This window comes from Puma concolor, chromosome C1, assembly GCF_028749965.1.
Source record: "Puma concolor isolate L17-30 chromosome C1, mPumCon1.1.hap2, whole genome shotgun sequence".
NCBI lineage: Eukaryota > Metazoa > Chordata > Mammalia > Carnivora > Felidae > Puma > Puma concolor.
The window spans coordinates 42,861,956-42,882,331 of record NC_141674.1 but is presented as its reverse complement, the minus strand read 5'-3'; the positions used below and the strand labels follow the sequence as shown (position 1 = coordinate 42,882,331).

The 20,376-nt window shown below is 38.8% G+C and overlaps 1 protein-coding gene, 1 non-coding gene and 1 pseudogene across 2 annotated transcripts in view; 2 read left to right on the top strand and 1 right to left on the bottom strand.

Moving 5' to 3' along the window:
* SCP2 (sterol carrier protein 2) overlaps positions 1-20,376 on the bottom strand; it is a 128,247-nt gene that overhangs the window by 90,846 nt on the left and 17,025 nt on the right. The window contains exon 6 of the mRNA XM_086717022.1: positions 10,967-11,093. Coding sequence (XP_086573148.1) covers positions 10,967-11,093 — 127 coding nt within the window. The remainder of the gene's footprint in view (positions 1-10,966; positions 11,094-20,376) is intronic.
* Positions 2,953-4,346, top strand: LOC112871903 (heterogeneous nuclear ribonucleoprotein A1-like; annotated as a pseudogene).
* On the top strand, positions 5,417-5,542 carry LOC112849128 (small nucleolar RNA SNORA63). Its single transcript, XR_003222557.1, has one exon. It is a non-coding gene; the product is annotated as a small nucleolar RNA SNORA63 (small nucleolar RNA).

Genomic DNA, 20,376 nt, shown 5'->3' with positions numbered 1-20,376 from the left:
GGAAACAGGCTCCAGGCTCTGAGCCATCAGCCCAGAGCCCGACGCGGGGCTCGAACTCACGGACCGCGAGATCGTGACCTGGCTGAAGTCGGACGCTTAACCGACCGCGCCACCCAGGCGACCCGAAACAGGTTTCTTTATGGCAAGACATTCAGAGCCTTTACTATTATTATATGTGTATCATGACTGTCCAAAAGGGAGTTAAAGAATCTGAAGTATCTCCCAACTTATCTGACCCATGAAATAGAGAATCTTATCAGGTTATTGTCCCACAGAACACATATTGGGAAACCACCAACATTGACTAATTTAGGTTAACCTGCAGAAAAGTCTCTAGTGCTAACCTCTAACCTCTGCCATGCTCTGGCTAATATGTCTACCAAAAATTGGATTAGAAAATTAAAGGCATGTTCACCAAACCTGAATGTGGGAAGGACTGCTATAATATTGAATCCAAATAGATTCAACAAAGCTTATTAATGGGATGGATCAGAATATATTCAAATTAAATGACCAATTCTATTCCTGGATCCCCAAAACAATCTGGGAAAAGGAGCAGCAACTATGAGAAATGCTCTGAGGTTCTGTTTGACTACAAGTTCAATATGATTTAATAGTGTGACGTAACTACCATAAATGCTTACATGTGATCCCAGTATCCGCAATTAGACTTGTGATGATGAATTACGAAACAAGTCAAATGAGAACAGTTACACAGTTAAGTGAGAAACAGTTAAAAGGAAGTTAAGCACAAGGTCTGGCAGGTTTCAGATATTTGAAGAGCTACAGAAAGAGGCTCACCTCCTGTGAGCCTCAGAAGACAGAAACAAGACCATGGATGGAAACTATAGGGAGACAGATTTGAGTTCAACATGGAAAAGACCGCTGTAACAACTGGAATCACCCAAAAAATGGAAGGAGTGACCATTGGTGGGACTAGAGTGATGAAAATGTTCGGTGGGACTGGAGTGATGAAAATGTTCTGAAACTAGAAAGTGGTAATAGTTGCAAAACTCTGAATATATTAAAAATCACTGAATTGTATACTTTAAAAGGGTGAATTTTGGGGCGCCTGGGTGGCGCAGTCAGTTAAGCGTCCGACTTCAGCCAGGTCACGATCTCGCGGTCCGGGAGTTCGAGCCCCGCGTCAGGCTCTGGGCTGATGGCTCAGAGCCTGGAGCCTGTTTCCGATTCTGTGTCTCCCTCTCTCTCTGCCCCTCCCCCGTTCATGCTCTGTCTCTCTCTGTCCCAAAAATAAATAAACGTTGAAAAAAATAAAAATAAAAATAAAAATAAATAAAAATAAAAGGGTGAATTTTATGGTATGTGAATTATATCTCAATAAAGCTGTCATTAAAAAAAGAAAATGAATTAAATTCCCAACTCAAAAACTAGAAAAACAACAACCAAAGTAAACCAAAAGAAAGCACAAAGAAGATAAAAGCAGAAAATAATTGCGGAAAAAATAAAAAGAGTAGACATAATCAATCAAGATCCTGTTATTTTGAAAAATTTAACAAAATAAGGGCACCTGGGTGGCTCAGTAAGTTGAACGTCCGACTCTTGATTTCAGCGCAGGTCATGATTCCATGGTTGCAGGATGGAGCCCCATATTGGGCGCCATGAGCATAGAGCCTGCTAAGAATCTCTCTCTCTCTCCCTATGCCCCTCTCCCCTGCTCATATGCAGGCTCTCTCAATCTCTCTCTCTCTCTCTCTCAAATTAAAAAAAAAATTAACAAAATAGACAACTACCTAATTTAATTTTAAAAAGGAGAAAGCAACGGGGTGCCTGGATGGCTCAGTTAGTTAAGCATCTGACTTCAGCTCAGGTCATGATCTCGCGGTTTGTGAGTTCGAGCCCCACATCGGCTCTGTGCTGGTAGCTCAGACCCCGGAGCCTGCTTCAGATTCTGTGTCTCTCTCTTTCTCTCTGCCCCTCCCCTGCTCACACTCTGTCTCTCAAAAATAAACAAACTTTTAAAAAAAAAAGGACAAAGCATGAATATACAAACATAAAAAATAACAAGAGGGAAATATCATTGAAATAGAAAAAATTGTAAAATTGCAAAAGACTACTTTTCAGACTTCAATACAAAGATTTGGAAATCTAAATGAAATGAATAATTTCCTAGAGATACATAAACTACCCAAAATAACCTCAGTGAAGATAGAATATTTAAATATAAGGAAACCAAGCAACTACCAAAAAGGAAAAAAAAAACAAAAAACAACAACAACAAAAAAAAAACAGGCCAAGATGAGTTCACAGGGAATTCTATCAAACCTACAAAGATTAGGTAATCTCCATGCTCCATAAAGTGTATCAAAGCATTAAAAGTAAGGAGAGGCTTCCTATTTCTTTTTATAAAGCAAGTATGAAATTAACATAAAATCACTTACAAACGTTGATTTGAAAGTACTATATAAAATAAAATAGTGACAGAATCTAACCCCACATTAAAAAAAAGTCAATACCTCACAACCAACTGGCATTCATTCGAGATATGCAAAGTTGGTTCAATACCAGGAATCCAGTAATAAAATATTCTAATAATAGACCTAAGTGCAATTAACAGAGGCTAGAAAAAGCCTTTAACAAAATTCAATACCCATTCCTGAAAGAAAAAAAAAAAACTCAAGAAAACAACTGATGGATGCTTTCTGAACACAACAAAATTATATATTATATATTATACTATATATATATAATTATAAAAAATTTTATATTACATATCTTTTATATATATAAAAGATCCTGAGGCCATCAGCCAGCATCTTACTTAATGGGATAATAACATCTGCCGTATTGGATTGTTGTGAGAATTGAATAAGATAATATAAGTATGGAAAGTCATTCATTCATTCATTCATTCATTCATTTACTCATTCAACAAGTATTTATTGAGTCCTTTCTGCCCACAGACGCTGCTGAGTAAGCATCATTAAAGTCTCCCCTCCCACTGCCATCATGTCTAAGTCAGAGTCTTCCAAAGAGCCTGAACAGCTGCGGAAGCTTTTCATCGGAGGTCTGAGCTTTGAAATAACCAATGAGAGTCTGAGGAGCCATTTTGAGCAATGTGGAACGCTTACAGACTGTGTGGTAATGAGAGATCCAAACACCAAGTGCTCCAGAGGCTTTGGGTTTGTCACCTATGCCACTGTGGAAAAGGTGGATGCAGCCATGAATGCAAGGCCACACAAAGTGAATGAAAGAGTTGTAGAACCAAAGAGGGCTGTGTCGAGAGACAATTCTCAAAGACCTGGTGCCCACTTAACTGTGAAAAAGATTTTTGTCGATGGCATTAAAGAAAATACTGAAGAACATCATCTAAGAGATTGAATAGTATGGGAAAATTGGAGGGATTGAAATAATGACTGACCGAGGCAGTGGCAAAAAGAGAGGCTTTTCTTTTGTAACATTTGACTATCATGACTCTGTAGACAAGACCGTCATTCAGGGGCGCTTGGGTGGCTCAGTTGGTTAGGCGTCCGACTTCGGCTCAGGTCATGATCTCGCGGTCCGTGAGTTCCAGCCCCGTGTCAGGCTCTGTGCTGACAGCTCAGAGCCTGGAGCCTGTTTCAGATTCTGTGTCTCCTTCTCTCTGTGACCCTCCCCCGTTCATGCTCTGTCTCTCTCTGTCTAAAAAATAAATAAACGTTAAAAATTAAAAAAAAAAAAAAAGAGAGACTGTCATTCAAAAATACCATACTGTGAAAGGGCACAACTGTAAAGTAAGGAAAGCTTTATCTATGCAAGAGATGGCTAGTGCTTCCTCCAGCCAAAGAGGTCGAAGTGGTTCTGGAAACTTCAGTGGTGGTCATAGAGGTGGTTTTGATGGGAATGACAAATTTGGCTGTGGAGGAAACTTCAGTGGGTGAGGTGGCTCCGGTGGCAGTCAAGGTGGTGGTAGATATGGTGTCAGTGGATATGGCTATAATAGATTTGATAACGATGGAAGCAACTCTGGAGGTGGTGGAAGCTATAATGATTTTGGCGATTACAACAAGCAATCTTCAAATTTTGGACCCATGAAAGGAGGAAATTTTGGAGCCAGAAGCTCTGGCCCATATGGTGGTGGAGGCCACTTTGCCAAACCACAAAACCAAGGTGGCTATGGCGGTTCCAGCAGCAGCAGTAGCTATGGCAGTGGCAGAAGGTTTTAATTACTGCAAGGAAACAAAGCTTAGCAGGAGAGGAAAGCCAGAGAAGTGACAGGGAACCTACAGGTTACAACAGATTTGTGAACTCAGCCACGCATAGTGGTGGCAGGACTTAGCTGCTACAAAGAAGACATGTTTTAGACAATACTCATGTGTATGGGCAAAAAACTCGAGGACTGTATTTGTGACCTGTACAACAGGTTATTTTAGTTTCTGTTCTGTGGAAAGTGTAAAGCATTCCAACAAAGGGTTTTTTTAATCATGACACTGAATAAACATGTCCTTTAAAAGAAAAAACACACAAATATTTATTATTTACATATGGTAGGGACTGTAGAAGAGAAAGGGGAAAAAAACAACAACGTTCTTCTATCTAGATTACATGCCAAGCACTGTGCTAGGCTGGATATATTGAAAGTAAACAAAACAGACATGGATCCTGCTTTCATGGAGTTTACAAAATAATGAGGAAGACAAAAATTAAACAAGTAAAACTACACACACACAAACACACACACACGTTTATATATATATGAATATAAATAGTGCTAAATGCTATGAAGGAAAGCAATTGGGGGCTATCTATGAATGAGAATAATAGGAGTGACCTGCTTCAATTTGAATGGCCAAGGACAGTCTTTCTTTGGAGAATAATTAATTATAGAATACCTGCTTTGTGCCAGGCACTGTTCTAGGTAACAAGAAATGAACAGGGAATAAAACAAAAGTGAGTGGCCTTATGGAACTTAGATGCTAGTTGGAGGAGACAATCAGTAAGAAAAAATATATATGCCAGGTTTTATAAGTGTTATATAAAATAATTCAAGAGGAGACACAGAGGATAGGGAGTTCCAGGAAAGAGGGTGATCAAAGAAGCAGATGACAACTTTTAAGCAAAGACCTGATGGAAATAAAGGAGCTAGCACCAATGATATCTTAGGGTAAAGCATTCCAGAAGTGGAAACAGCAAGGCCCTGCCTCAAGCAGGAATGTGTTCACTGTTTTCAAAAACAGAAAGGATAATGTGGCTGGAGTAGAGTGGTGAAAGAAAAAATGATAACAGATGAGGTCAGAACACTAATGAGGGTGGGGGAGCAGATCGTGCAGAAGTTTGTAGGCCACAATAAGATGTCTAAGCTTCAATCTGAGTATGATGAGAACATATGGAGAGTTTGAGCAGAGGAGTGAACTCATCTGGCTTATATTTTAAACACATTGCACTGAAGCAGGGTTTAGACTGTTAAGTGCTGATATAGCTGATATAGGATATAGCTGTTAAGTGCTGTGTTGTCACTCCCCCTGCTCAAAATAAAGTTGTTTCTTAACTATACCTGTTTGTTATACTCCTGTGACAGCAAGAGACACTTGGTCTCATACATGTCAATAAAATTAAATACTGATTTGAATGGCAAATCTTGAATTAAAAAACAACAAACAAACAAACCACAAAAACAACAACACAACAACACTGCTCTGGCTATAAAGTAAAGAACTGACTGCAGAGATACACAAGAAGAGGCAAAAAACCAAAAACAAAACAGGACTCCTATAATCCAGATGAGAAATTAGGGTGACCTGCACTACAGTAGAAGTGGTAGAAAGGGTGAGAGATGTTTACTGAGAAATGAGTGAAAAGGTTTGCCAATATACTCATACTGTCAAGTTCAAGCAGAATCAAGAACAGCCCCATGGTTTTTGGCCAAATGTCCTAGAAAGATGGAGTTACCATGTATTGAAAGGGGAAATCTTCAGGAGGAACAGAGGAGAAGGGGGGAGTTCAGAGAAAGAATTAGGACTTCAGTTTTAGACCTATTAAAGTTGAAATGCCTATTATAGACATCCAAGTGGACATACCTTTGTAAAGTGTTGGAGATATGAGACAGGATTTTTTTAAGACCTAATGGATGAGGACAGCCAATCTTGAAAGAATGGAGTAAATAGCACTGTAGCCAAAGGGAATATGAGACCCTGAGGCAGAAAACAGTTTGGTTTACTGAAGACAATGAAAGAAGGCCAGGACAATGGGAATGAAAACAACAAGAAATTATTTTTTAAAATACAGAGTCTCATTGTTTTACAATAACAAATAATGAATACATATTTTAGTACCTAAATGCTACAGACTGTGTCCCTGACAAAAATCATATGTTGAAGCCCTAAACCCCAATGTGATAGTATTTGGAAACAGGACTACTGGGAGGTAATTAGGGTAGTGAGGTCATGAGAGTGAGGTCCCCATGACAGATTAGTGCCCTTACAATACTCTTAAGGGGCGCCTGGGTGGCTCAGTTGGTTGAGCGTCCAACTTCGGCTCAGGTCACGATCTCATGGTTTGTGAGTTCGAGCCCCGCGTCAGGCTCTGTACTGACAGCTCAGAGCCTGAAGCCTGCTTCGGATTCTGTCTCTCTCTCTCTGCCCATCCCCACTTGGGGATGTCTCTGTCTCTCTGTCTCTCAAAAATAAATAAATGTAAAAAAGAAAAAGAAAAAAGAAAAACAATACTCAAGAAGGAGAAGAGAAAGATGTTTCCTTCTCTCTCTGTCTCATTCTCTCTCTCTCTTTCTCATTCTCATTCTCATTCTCATTCTCTCTCTTTGCACCTGCACAAAAGAGGTCAGGTGAGTACACATGGAAGGGCAGCCACCTACAAACCAAGAGAAGAGGCCTCAGAATAAAATCTATCTTGTACCTTGATCTCGGACTTCCCAGCCTCCAGAACTGTGAGAAATTAATTTTTGTTGTTTGAGCCACCCAATCTACGGTATTTTGTTACGGCACCCAAGCAGACTAATATACTGGAACTGAGGTTACACTAAACAAAAATGTAAAATACATGAATGGCTTTGGAACAAGGAAGTGGGTTTTAAGGAAACTGCTAGTGAAAGCCTAAATAAAGTTCCTTAAAGAAACTATTAGTAGAAGCTTCCAGATCCTGTGAGGATGCTGTTGGTGAGGGTTTACAAAATGATAAAAACCTTACTGAGGAACAGAGGAAAGGAGATCCTTGCTGCAATGCTTGCTGACACTATAGTAACACTATTATCTGCAGTTATGTGAAAATCAGATAATAACCAAAATATTGAAGGTGCCACATGATTTCTTCTTGCTATTTATAGTAAAAATCTATACTGCTATACTGAAGAAAGGGCTGTTAAACAAAAAGAATTCAGGACCTGATGACATTGAAAGTTAAAGCCTCTCAAAGTGGGAAAAGATGCTAAAATTAAGTAACAGTCTTTGAGCAAAGATCAAATCCAGGGCACTGCTTGTAAAAAATGGTACAAGGATGAAGCCCAAGGTATGACAAATCTTTTGCTATGATCTCAGAAATATCAAAAGTGACGCCTCAGAATACAGTTCAAACAGACAAAAAGCCCTCTAAAGAAAAAAAAGGTTGTGCCTCACAAATCCTCTCAATCAAAGAATCAAGAAGCTTAAGAATGTTGTCCCTCAGCTGTTTCAGAAGGGACCCAAGGTAGAAGAAAACTTATCTTTATCTTTTTTTAAATGTTTATTTATTTTGAGAGAGAGAGTGTGTGTGTGTGTGCAGACAGGGGAGGGGGAGAGGGAGGGGGAGAGGGAGGGGGAGAGGGAGAAGGAGAGAGAGAATCTCAAGCAGGATCACAGAGTCTGAAGGACTTGATTCCACAACTCTAGGATCAAGACCTGAGCCAAAATCAAGAGTCAGACATTCAACCAACTGAATTTGAAGTTTATTTATTTATTTTTGAGAGTGGGGGTAGAGAATGAGCAGGGGAGGGACAGAGAGAGGAAAGAGAGAGAATCCCAAGCAGGCAACACACTCAACACAGAGCCCAACTTGGGGCCTGATTTCACAACTGTGAGATTAGGACATGAGCCAGAATCAAGTTGCTTAAGCAACTGAGCCACCCATGCACCACCTGTATATTTATGTTTTGTGTACTTCTCTGTATTGAGTTATAATACCCATCAATGACAAATTTTTTGATTTTTAAAAAATGCCGCTAAGCTGATCCCATCATTTCCTAGCAGGTCACAACCCACAGTTTGAAAAACTCTGGTCTAGGGTTAAGAGCTGTGGTAATAAAAGGAACTGGAAGGAGTCTGGAGTCTTTGTTTTAGAGTCTGCAGATAGAAATGATAGGACATAATGGGACTGGAGGGACTGGAATAAGAAGAATAAGAAGGGAGAAAGTGTCAAAGATGACTCATGTTTCTGCCTTGAACATCTGAATAAATGGAAGTGCCACTTACTGAGATGAGGAAAACCAGAGGAGGAACAAGTTTAAAATTATGGGAGAAGAGAAGAGTTTGCATTTGAACATGTTAAATTGAGATGCCTATTAAATATACAAGCAGATATCCAAGATGCCACCTGGTTATGTAAGTATAGAAGCCATCACTGACTGCCCTAAGTTTGCCTTCCTCACCCCACCCTTGTTTTTTTTCTTCACAAGACTAATAACTACCTGAAATTATCTTCATTTTTTTCATGTGTTAACATCTCTCCCACACTAGAAATGTAAGCAAAGACTTCATATTTCATCTGCTTATTTATAGCTTATGAATGAATACACTAAAATACTTAATTCTTTTTCCCTCTTAAACGTCCTTTGAGGTCTTACTTTGCAGTTTCCTACAACAAAAGAAGTGGAATGTATTTCCCTATCCCTTGATTCCAAGTTTGCAATGTAACTTGCTTTGGTCAACAGCTGAAGTCTCACAAGGCTTTACATGCTGCAGATTACTCTCTTGTCCTCCTGCTGTCACCATGAAAAGGACATGCCAGGGCTGGCTCTCTGGTCCCAGGAGGAAGAAAGATATATGACCCAGTCAAACAAGAGTAGAACAGAGCCTCCAGTCATCCTATAGTCATATGATTAACCCAAACAAGAAAAGCTGAGTTCAGCTTAGATGAGCTGATTCCTAGTCAATCTCCTAACTTGTAAAAAATAATTATTGTTTGGGGCGCCTGGGTGGCGCAGTCGGTTAAGCGTCTGACTTCAGCCAGGTCACGATCTCGCGGTCTGTGAGTTCGAGCCCCGCGTCGGGCTCTGGGCTGATGGCTCAGAGCCTGGAGCCTGTTTCCGATTCTGTGTCTCCCTCTCTCTCTGCCCCTCCCCCGTTCATGCTCTGTCTCTCTCTGTCCCAAAAATGAATAAACGTTGAAAAAAAAAATATTTTTTAAAAAAATAATTATTGTTTAAAATCACTGAGTTTTGGCATGGTTTATTACAAAGCAATAGCAAACTGATATACCGATGTATCCAATGCCTAGAGCAGTGCCTAGAATATAATGACAGCCCAAATAATATTTTAAATGAATTATTTAATTGAAAAAGAAATAGATAAGGAATAGCCAAAGAGGTAAGGAAAACCAGGAGAATGGGGTGTCACAAAAGCCTAGAGAAGAGTATGTTTCAAGAAGGAAATAGTCAAAAGGGATTAATGGTGTTAAGATCTATTAAATTAGGATTAAAAAATATTTACTAGATATGGCAACATGGTGCTCAATAGTAGCCTTGCGAAAGGAGGGAAGCCAGAATGGAACAGACTGAGTTTTAAAATGCAGGAAATAGCATTAAGAAAGAAAATTCTCAGGGTGCTTGGGTGGCTCACTAGGTTGAGCGTCTGCCTTCGGCTCAGGTCATGATCTTGGAGTTTGTGAGTTCGAGCCCCATGTTGGGCTCTGTGCTGACAGCTCAGAGCCTGGAGCCTGCTTTGGATTCTGTGTCTCTCTTTCTCTCTACCCCTCCCCTGCTCATGCTCTGTCTGTGTCTCAGAAATGAGTCAACATTAAAAAAAATTTTTTTAATAAAAATAAATAAATAAATAAACAAACAAACAAACAAAATTCTCATGGCCAAAAACTGGCAATGTTCTTCCCACCATTCTTCCTTGAAAATTTTTTTCCTTTCTAATTATTTGATTTTGGCTATCAAACAACCTGGGATATTTTTCCTGCAAAGAATAAGAAAGCTGAACTTCATGTAAGATTACTTACTTTCTTATCTCATAGTATATAGCAAGGCACTGGTTCAGGGTCATACCATTAAAAAAAAAAAAAATCCTAGGGGCGCCTGGGTGGCTCAGTCGGTGAAGTGTCCGACTTCAGCTCAGGTCACGATCTCGCAGTCTGTGAGTTCGAGCCCCGTGTAGGGCTCTGGGCTGATGGCTCAGAGCCTGGAGCCTGCTTCAGATTCTGTGTCTCCCTCTCTCTCTGCCCCTCCCCCGTTCATGCTCTGTCTCTCTCTGTCTCAAAATAAAAAATAAAACGTTAAAAAATTTTTTAAAAAAATCCTATCTGTACTATCCCATGCTTTAACTAACTGGCTAAGGCAAGCCAATCATTGATTATCAGTCAAAAAATTAGGATGTTTACCTACAAAATGCAAATCAACTATGAAATTTAAACCTCATAAAACATTACAAATGACCAATGATGGACTCTTGATGAATTCAAGCACTAAGAATAAAATTTGGCTATATAAACCTATTACCAAGAGCAAGCTTTAAGTCTCGTCATATTCAGAATGGATACACCTCAATTTATAATTCATGATTATAGGGGACAAGACTTATGTTACTTTTCCTATTTCAATTTCTTGGTATGGAACATTCTAGGTACCTCCCATATGATATCCTATACATAAATACCTTCTCTACAATTAAATCCTACATGAACTATTTCTTCAATTTAATTCAAAAACCACTTTATATTTTATAGATCCTGATATTTTCCACAGTTCCTAAATAAATTCCTATTGTTTCTCTTCACATGCATATAACTATCAATAGGCCTTAAAATGTTTTTAACATACCATATTTTTCCATGTGTTCTTTTCCAGCAAACCCAAACATCTGAGGAGCAACTGGTTTGGCACACAATCCATATTTTTTTATCAGGACCTCAAGATGCTTATCAACTGGATTGGTCCTTTGTGAAGTCTAAGAGAGGGGAGAAAGAAATAAGTACTTGACATGCTAAGTGTCTCTTTCAACTATTACAGTGTTACTTAAGACGTCTGCTTATTTTAAGCCATAGTAAACCAAAAATAAGCAATGTGAATAAAGTCAGTCAGGAAATACTTTGCAGGGAAACATGGAAAGGAAAAATAATCAAGTGAGGTGTTAATTTTTTCATGAAGTATTTATAAAGAATCCAATATGTACCCATACTACTCAAGGTAGTATGCTCTGCTCATCTGGCATTTACAACTGAGGCAGGGAGGGGACAAAAGGTGATGAAGATAAAACTAAATTAAAATATAAATAATGCTATAAAGAAGAACAAATTCAAGTAAGGGGACAAAACTGAACATAGGAAGTGCTACTTTAATTTTTTTTGTTTGTTTTATTTATTTTTGAGAGAGACAGAGTATGAGCAGGGTGAGCAGGGGAGGAGCAGAGAGAGAGGGAGACACAGAATCCGAAGCAGGCTCCAGGCTCTGAGCTGTCAGCATAGACCCCAATGCGGGGCTCAAACTCACAAACAGTGAGATCGTCACCTGAGCCGAAGCCGGACACTCAACCATCTGAGCCACAAGGCACCCCTAGGAAGTGCTATTTTATACACAATAGACAAGGAAGGTCTCATTGACAAAATGATATTTGAGCAAGAATGTGAAGCAGTAAGGAGTAAGTTATTTGGGTAACCTTGGGAAAGGAGCATTCTAGGCAGAGAGAACAGCAACCAAAAAGATCTTAAGGCAGAAGCATGCTTGGGTTTTTGAGAAAAGAAGTGAATTAGGGCTAAGATAAAGAATGTAATCACCTCAGAGAGTGTAATCACCTTTGTTTCCTAGTTCTACAATATAAGAACATAGTTACTACCACAAATATTTCACAAAGGGAAAGCTAACAGTTTCTTCTCAGTTTCCCTGCTAGACCATGAACTCCCTGAAGGCAGGAATCTTTTTTCATACACCTTTGCACATACACCCAATGACTAGCATATGGCCTGCCACACAGCAAACATTCTATACTTGTTGAATGAATAAATGAGGATTATTTTTTGGTCCACAAGCAGTTCCAAAGGGAATACTGCTAAGCCCTTCTCTTTGATTAAGAAAATATAGGGGTGCCTGGGTGGCTCAGTGGGTTAAGCATCTGACTTCGGCTCAGGTCATGATCTCGCGGTCTGTAAGTTTGAGCCCCACATCGGGCTCCGTACTGACATCTCAGAGCCTGAAGCCTGCTTCGGAGTCTGTGTCTCCCTCTCTCTCTGCCCCTCCCCTGCTCATGCTCTGTCTCTCTCTCTCTTTCAAAAATAAACATTGAGAAAAAAAAGAAAAAATATAGGCCTAAAGAAAGAAAATTATTTAGTTAGATATGATAAACACTTGACAATCCAAATGATATTTTGATAGAAATGGGTCTTGTGAATCTCTGAACACAGAAATCTTAAAAATAAGAGTTCTAAAGAAATTTTTAAAAACAAAGAGAAGGGGCCCCTGGATGGCTCAGTCAGTTAAGCATCTGACTTCAGCTCAGGTCATGATCTCATGGTTCATGAGTTCAAGCCCCAAATCAGGTTCTCTGCTGTCAGCACAGAGTCCACTTTGGATTCTCTTTCTCCCTCTCTGCTCCTCCCCTGCACCCTCTCTCTCTCTCCCTCTCAAAAATAAACATTAAGGAAAAAAAGTTTTTTGGGAATGCAAGCTGGTGCAGCCTCTCTGGAACACAGTATGAAGGTTCCTCAAAAAATTAAAAATAGAACTACCCTATGACTCAGCAATTGCACTTCTAGGCATTTATGCAAGGAATACAGGTGTGCTGTTTCAAAGGGGCACAGGCACCCCAATGTTTATAGCAGCACTATCAACAACAGCCAGAGTATGGAAAGAGCCCAAATGTCCATCGATGGATGAATGGATAAAGAAAATGTGGTATATATATACAATAGAGTATTACTCGGCAGCAAAAAGAATGAAATCTTGCCATTTACAACTACGTGGATGGAACTAGAAGGTATTATGCTAAGTGAAATTAGTCAGAGAAAGACAAGTATCATATGACTTCACTCATATGAGGACTTTAAGACACAGAACAGATGAATATAAGGGAAGGGAAGCAAAATAATATAAAAACAGGGAGGGAGATAAAATATAAGAGACTCTTGGGGCGCCTGGGTGGCTCAGTCGGTTGAGCGTCCGACTTCAGCTCAGGTCACAATCTCACGGTTCGTGAGTTCGAGCCCCACATCAGGCTCTGGGCTGATGGCTCAGAGCCTGGAGCCTGCATCCGATTCTGTGTCTCCCTCTCTCTCTGCCCCTCCCCCATTCATGCTCTGTCTCTCTCTGTCTCAAAAATAAATAAACATTAAAAAAAAATTAAAAAAAAAACATAAGAGACTCTTAAATATGGAGAACAAAGAGAGGGTTGCTGGAGGGGTTGTGGGAGGGGGGATGGGCTAAATGGGTAAGGGGCACTAAGGAATCTACTCCTGAAATTATTGTTGCACCAGGTGATAAATAATTTGGATGTAAATTTTTAAAAATAAAAAATAAAATTAAAAAAAGTTTTTTTTAAAGAGAAAATGTTCACTGCTAAGTAAAAAAGGGGTGCTAATTAAAACAATGATATATAACTTCTGCTTCTAGACAAGATGGATTACAGAAAACATATTTATCCTTCTAGCTTAACCATCTAAAAGTTTGGACAAAATATATAAAGCAACAATTTTCAATGTACAAGTATAAAGCACAGCATAGAGATCTCTAAGAGAAGGAAAACAAATAAGATGAGCATTATGATTTTCCCCAGATTGCTACTTGGAAAGAACAGGGAGGAGTAACATGGAGTCCAGCAATCTTCCTAAGTTGAAGAAACAGAGTTCAGAATTCAAAGAGACCAAGCCATCTAGAATTCACAGAGAAGGGAACTGGAGACAAAAAGAGACAGACAGAGAACACATATGTGCACATGCTCCGAAATGGATAGCAACGTGCAGAAAAATGAACCTGGACCACTTTCTTACACCATACACAAAGATAAACTCAAAATGGATGAAAGACCTAAATGTAAGACAGGAAGCCACCAAAATCCTCGAGGAGAAAGCAGGCAAAAACCTCTATGATCTTGGCTGCAACAACTTCTTACTCAACACATCTCCGGAGGCAAGGGAAACAAAAGCAAAAATGAACTATTGGGGCCTCATCAGGATAAAAAGCTTCTGCACAGCGAAGGAAACAATCAACAAAACTTAAAGGCAACCAACAGAATGGGAAAAGATATTTGCAAATGACATATCAGATAAAGGGTTAGTATCCAAAATCTATAAAGAACTTATCAAACTCCACACCCAAAAAACCCAAAAAATAATCCAGTGAAGAAATGGGCAAAAGACATGAATAGACACTTTTCCAAAGAAGACATCCGGATGGCCAACTGACACATTAAAAAATGCTCAACATCACTCATCATCAGGGAAATACAAATCAAAACCACAATGAGATACCAGCCCACGCCTGTCAGAATGACAAAAATTAACAACTCAGGCAACAACAGATGTTGACGAGGATGCAGAGAAAGAGGATCTCTTTTGCACTACTGGTGGGAAAGCAAACTGGTACGGCCACTCTGGAACACAGTATGAAGGTTCCTCAAAAAATTAAAAATAGAACTACCCTATGACCCAGCAATCGCACTACTAGGTATTTATCCAAGAGATACAGGTATGCTGTTTCAAAGGGGCACATGCACCCCGATGTTTATAGCAGCACTATCAACAACAGCCAAAGTATGGAAAGAGCCCAAATGTCCATCGATGGATGAATGGATACAGAAGATGTGGTATACACACACACACACACACACACACACACACACACACACACACACAATGGAGTATTACTCAGCAATCAAAAAGAAAGAAATCTTGCCATTTGCAACCACGTAGATGGAACTAGAGGGTATTACGCTAAGTGAAATGAGTCAGTCAGAGACAGACAAATATCATATGACTTCACTCATATGAGGACTTTTAGACACAACATATGAACATGTGGGAAGGGACACAAAAACAATATAAAAACAAGGAGGGGGACAAAAACATAAGAGACTCTTAAATATAGAGAACAGAGGGTTGCTGGAGGGGTTGTGGGAGTGGGGGATGGGCTAAATGGGTAAGGGGCATTAAGGAATCTATTCCTGAAATCATTGTTGCACTATAGCTAACTAACTTGTATGTAAATTTAAAAAATAAATTAAAAAAGTGCATTCCAAGAGTTTTATGGATTAAAAAAATCCAACTAAAAAAAACTAAAGTGAAATTACACACACAAAAAAACTCAATTAGCAGAAAACAAAGAGAAAACAGGAAAAAGAAGACATTGAACAAAAAAAAAAAACCAAATAGCAAGATAGTAAGATAGTAGATTTAAACTAGTGCTGTCCTTGGGGCTTCTGGGTGGCTTAGTCAGGTAAGCGCCCGACTTTGGCTCAGGTCGTGATCTCACAGTTCATGAGTTTGAGCCCCACGTTGGGCCCTGTGCTGACAGCTCAGAACCTGGAGCCTGCTTCGGATTCTGTCTGTGCCTCTCTGTTTCTGCACCTCCTCTGCTTGTACTCTCTCTCAAAAATAAATAAACATTAAAAAAATTTTAAACTAATGTTGTCCAAGTAAACATTTACTAATAGGCTCATGAGGGTCGGGGAGGCATAACTGATGTATTTGCCAATTCTTGTGATGTAAATACTTCCACTACAGCCAATTTAAATCACTGAAAGCAAAGATGAGAAGAGTTGTGCACAATCACGCAAGAGTCTTGCAAGCTGGTAGAAGCCAGTAGGTATTAGTTTCAGCTATTAATTTTTAAACCCTATATATCAATAGCCACATTAAATAAAAAGGATACAAAAAGCCCAGTTAAAAAGAGGAGACTGATAAATTGTTAAAAAGCAAGACCCAACTATATGTTGCCTACAAAAATCTAATTCAAAAACCACACTGATATATCACCTCATACCTGTTAAAATGGCAATTATCAAAAAGACAAGAAATAATAAGTATTGGAAAAAGGGAACCTTTGTGCACTACAGGTGCAAATGTAAATTTCAGCCACTATGAAAAATAGTATAGCAGCTCCTCAAAAAATTAAAAAGAGAAATACCATATGATTCCGCAGTTCCACTTCTGGGTATTTATCAAAAGAAAACAAAAACACTAACTCCAAAAAATATATGCACCCCCAGGCTTACTGCAGCATTATTTACAACAGCCAAGATATGGAAACAACCTAAGTGCTAAGTGCCCATCAACAGATGAATGCATAAAGACAATGCAGGCTATATAGACATATAGATACACACACACATATATACATACATACACACACACACACACACACACATATACACACACATATACATATATACACACACATATACATACATGCACATACATATAATAGAATATTATTCATCCATAAAAAAGAATGAAATCATGGGGTACCTGGCGCTCAGTTGGTGGAGCATAAAACTCTTGATCTCAGGCTTGTGAGTTTGAGCCCCAAGTTGGATATAGAGATTACTTGAAGGAGAAGGAGAAGGAGAAAGAGGAGGAGAAAGAGGAAGAGGAGGAGGAGGAGGAAGAAGAAGAAGAATGAAATCTTGCCATCTATGACAACATGGATGGACCTTGATGCATTATGAAAAACTAAGTGCAATAAGTCAGAGAATGACAAATACCATATGATCTCACTTACACGTGGATTCTCAAAAAACAACAACAACTGGCTCACAGATACAGAGAACAGATTGGTAGTTGTCAGAGGGTAGGCAAAAGGTACAAGCTTCCAGTTATAAAATTAAAAAGTCATGGCCGAGGCAGTGGCGGGGAACCTGGCTGGCTCAGTCAGTAGAGCATACAACTCTTGATCTCAGGGTTGTCAGTTCAGACCCCATGCTGGGTGTAGGGATTACTTAAAAATAAAATCTATTAAAAAGTCATGGAGATATAATGTACAACATGGTGACTATAGTCAATAAGACTTTACTGCATATTCAAAAGTTGCTAAGACTGTAAATCTTAAAAGTCCTTAAAAGTTCTCATCATAAGAAAAAAGTCTTGTAACTAAGTTTGGTGACAAATGCTAACCAGACTTATTGTGGTGATCATTTCACAATATATGCAAATATCGGACCATTATGTTGTACACCTGAAAGTAATATAATTGTGCATCTCAATTACACCTCAATTTTAAAAAGCCTAATTCAAACAAAGACAGAAATAGGAAAAAGGATGGGAAAAGATATACTATTCTAATTCTAATCAACAGAAAGCTGAAATGCCTATGTTTATATCAGACAAAATAGATCTAAGATCAAGGAACACTACAATAAAGAGGATTATCTCACAATGATGAAGGGGTCAATTATCAAGTACCTAACAATCCTAAATGTTAGTATACCTAATATCAGAGCTTGAATACATGAAACAAAAACTGATAGAACTGAAAGGAATAGACAAATCCACAGATTTAGCAGAAGATCTCAATACTTCCCCTCTGAATAACTGATAGAACAAGTAGACAGGAAAATCAGTAAGGATATGAAGATTTGATCAATATTAACAACCAATATGACTTAGCATTTACAGAACACTCCACCCAATAACATCAGAATACATATGAAAGTGCACAGACTATTTATCAAAATAGACCATATCCCGAGCCAAAAAGTAAGTCTCAGTAATTAAAAAGTATTCATATCATACAAAGTATATTCTCTGACCACAGAGATTTAAAATAGAAACAAATAGGGGTGTGTGGGTGGCCTGGTGCCTGGGTGGCTGGATGGTTAAGCATCAAATTTTGGCTCAGGTCATGATCTCACGGTTGGATCATGGTTCCAGCCCCGCATCAGGCTCCTGCTGTCAGCGTAAAACCTACTTCTGATCCTCAGTCTCCATCTCTCTCTTCCCCTCCCCTGCTTGTGCTCTCACCCTACTTCAAAAGTTAAGAAACATTAAAAAAAATTTTTAATAGAAACAGAGAACAGAATGATATCTGAAAAATGCCTAAATATTTAAAAATTAAACAACATGCTTCTAACACATGGGTGAGAGAAGAAATCACAATGGAAAATTTTTTTTCAAGTTTTTATTTAGATTCCAGTTAGTTAACATACAGTGTAATATTAGTTACAGCTGCAGAATTTAGTGATTCATCACTTACATACAACATTTGTTATGCTCATCATAACATCCCCCCTCCCCACCCACCTCCCCTCTGGTAACCATCAGTTTGTTCTCTACAGTTAAGAGTGTTTCCTGGTTTACCCCCCCCCCCTTTTTTTTTTTTTTTTGAAATTTAAAAATAATTTGAAATAAATGAAAATAAAAGCATGACATAAAAAAACTTATGGTATGGGGGCCCCTGGGTGGCTCAGTCGGTTAAGCATCCGACTTCAGCTCAAGTGATGATCTTGTGGTTCATGAGTTCAAGTCCCACATTGGGCCCTGTGCTGACAGCTTGGAGCCTGGAGCCTGCTTCGGATTCTGTGTCTCCCTCTCTCTCTACCTTTTGCCCACTCTCTCTCTCTCTCAAAAATAAACATTAAAAAAAATTTTTTTAATTTACGGTATGCTGCTTAAGCAGTGTTTTAAAAGAATGTATAGTATCAAATACCTACATTTGAAAAAAGGCCAGATTTAAAAGCAATGACCTAAGCCTCCAACTTTATAGACTATAAAAATAAAGAGCAAGTTAAACCCAATGTAAAAAAAAGGAAATATTAAGGATCATAACAGATGTAACTAGAAAGTGAGCAGAATGAAATAAATAGAAATTAACAGAATGGAACAGAAAACAGAAAAAATAGAGAAAAACCAATGAAAATAAAAGCTGGCACTCTGACAAGATCAATAAAATTGGTAAACACCTTTTATTTTATTCATCATGGGAAAAAGAGAGAAGACAAAGATTAACAACATCAGAGGAAGAACAAGGACACGTCTAAAAATCCTATTTTAGGGGCACCTGGGTGGCTCAGCCGGTTAAGCGTCCGACTTCAGCTCAGGTCATGATCTCATGGTCCATGAGTTCAAGCCCCATGTTGGGCTCTATGTTGACAGTTCAGAGCCTGGAGCCTGCTTTGGATTCTGTGTCTCCCTCTCTCTGTGACCCTCCCCCATTCATGCTCTGCCTCTCTCTGGCTCAAAAAAAATAAACATTTAAAAATAAATAAATAAATAAAATCCTATTTTAGATGCCTGGGTGGCTCAGTTGGTTAAGCGTATGGCTTCAGCTCAGGTCATGATCTGTGGTTCATGGGTTTGAGCCCCACATCAGGCTCTATGCTGACAACTCAGAGCCTGGAGCTTGTTTTGGATTCTGTGTCTCCCTCTCTTTCTGCCCTTCCCCAGCTCTCTCAATCTCTCTCTCTCTCAAAAATAAATAAACACTGCGCAAGGATGACACGCAAATTCGTGAAGCGTTCCATATTTTAAAAAATAAATAAATAAAATAAATAAATAAATAAACATTAAAAAAATAAATAAAGATCTTACTTTAAAGAGATACTATGGGAATAACATGATCAACTTTTTGTCAATAAATTCAACAATGTAGATGAAATGGACAAATTCCTTAAAAGGCATTATCAAAGCTCACTCAAAAAAAAAAATAATGACATAAATAGTAATATATTTACTAAAGAAACTGAATTACTGGGGTGCCTGGGTGGCTCAGTTGGTTGAGCATCCAACTTCAGCTCAGGTCATGATCTCACGGTTCGTGGGTTTGAGCCCCGCATCAGGCTCTGTGCTGACCACTTGCTCAGAGCCTGGAGCTTGCTGCGGATTCTGTGTCTCCTTCTCTGCCCCTCCCCCACTGACGCTTTGTCTCACACTGTTTCTCAAAATTAAATAAATGTAAAAACAAAATTAAAAAAAAAAAAAAAGAAACTGAATTACTAAACTTAAAAGGTTAAAAACTTTCCCATAAAGAAAACTCCAGACCTAGATGTGGTTTTTAATAATTTTCAAATACAAGTTACCAAGATACTTATCATTCACTACTTAAGAAAAAAAGTCAATTTTTCATGTGTCATAAATATCAGGTACTCTCATTAAGCATCACCTAATCTTATTTCATACTCTTCTCCAGTTGCCACCCTCCAATCCAGTTTTTCAAACTGTCCCCTAAACATATTATATTAATTACTTTTTTTTTGTAGGCTCCATGCCAATGTTGGGCTTGTAGAGTCACATGCTCTACCGACTAAGCCA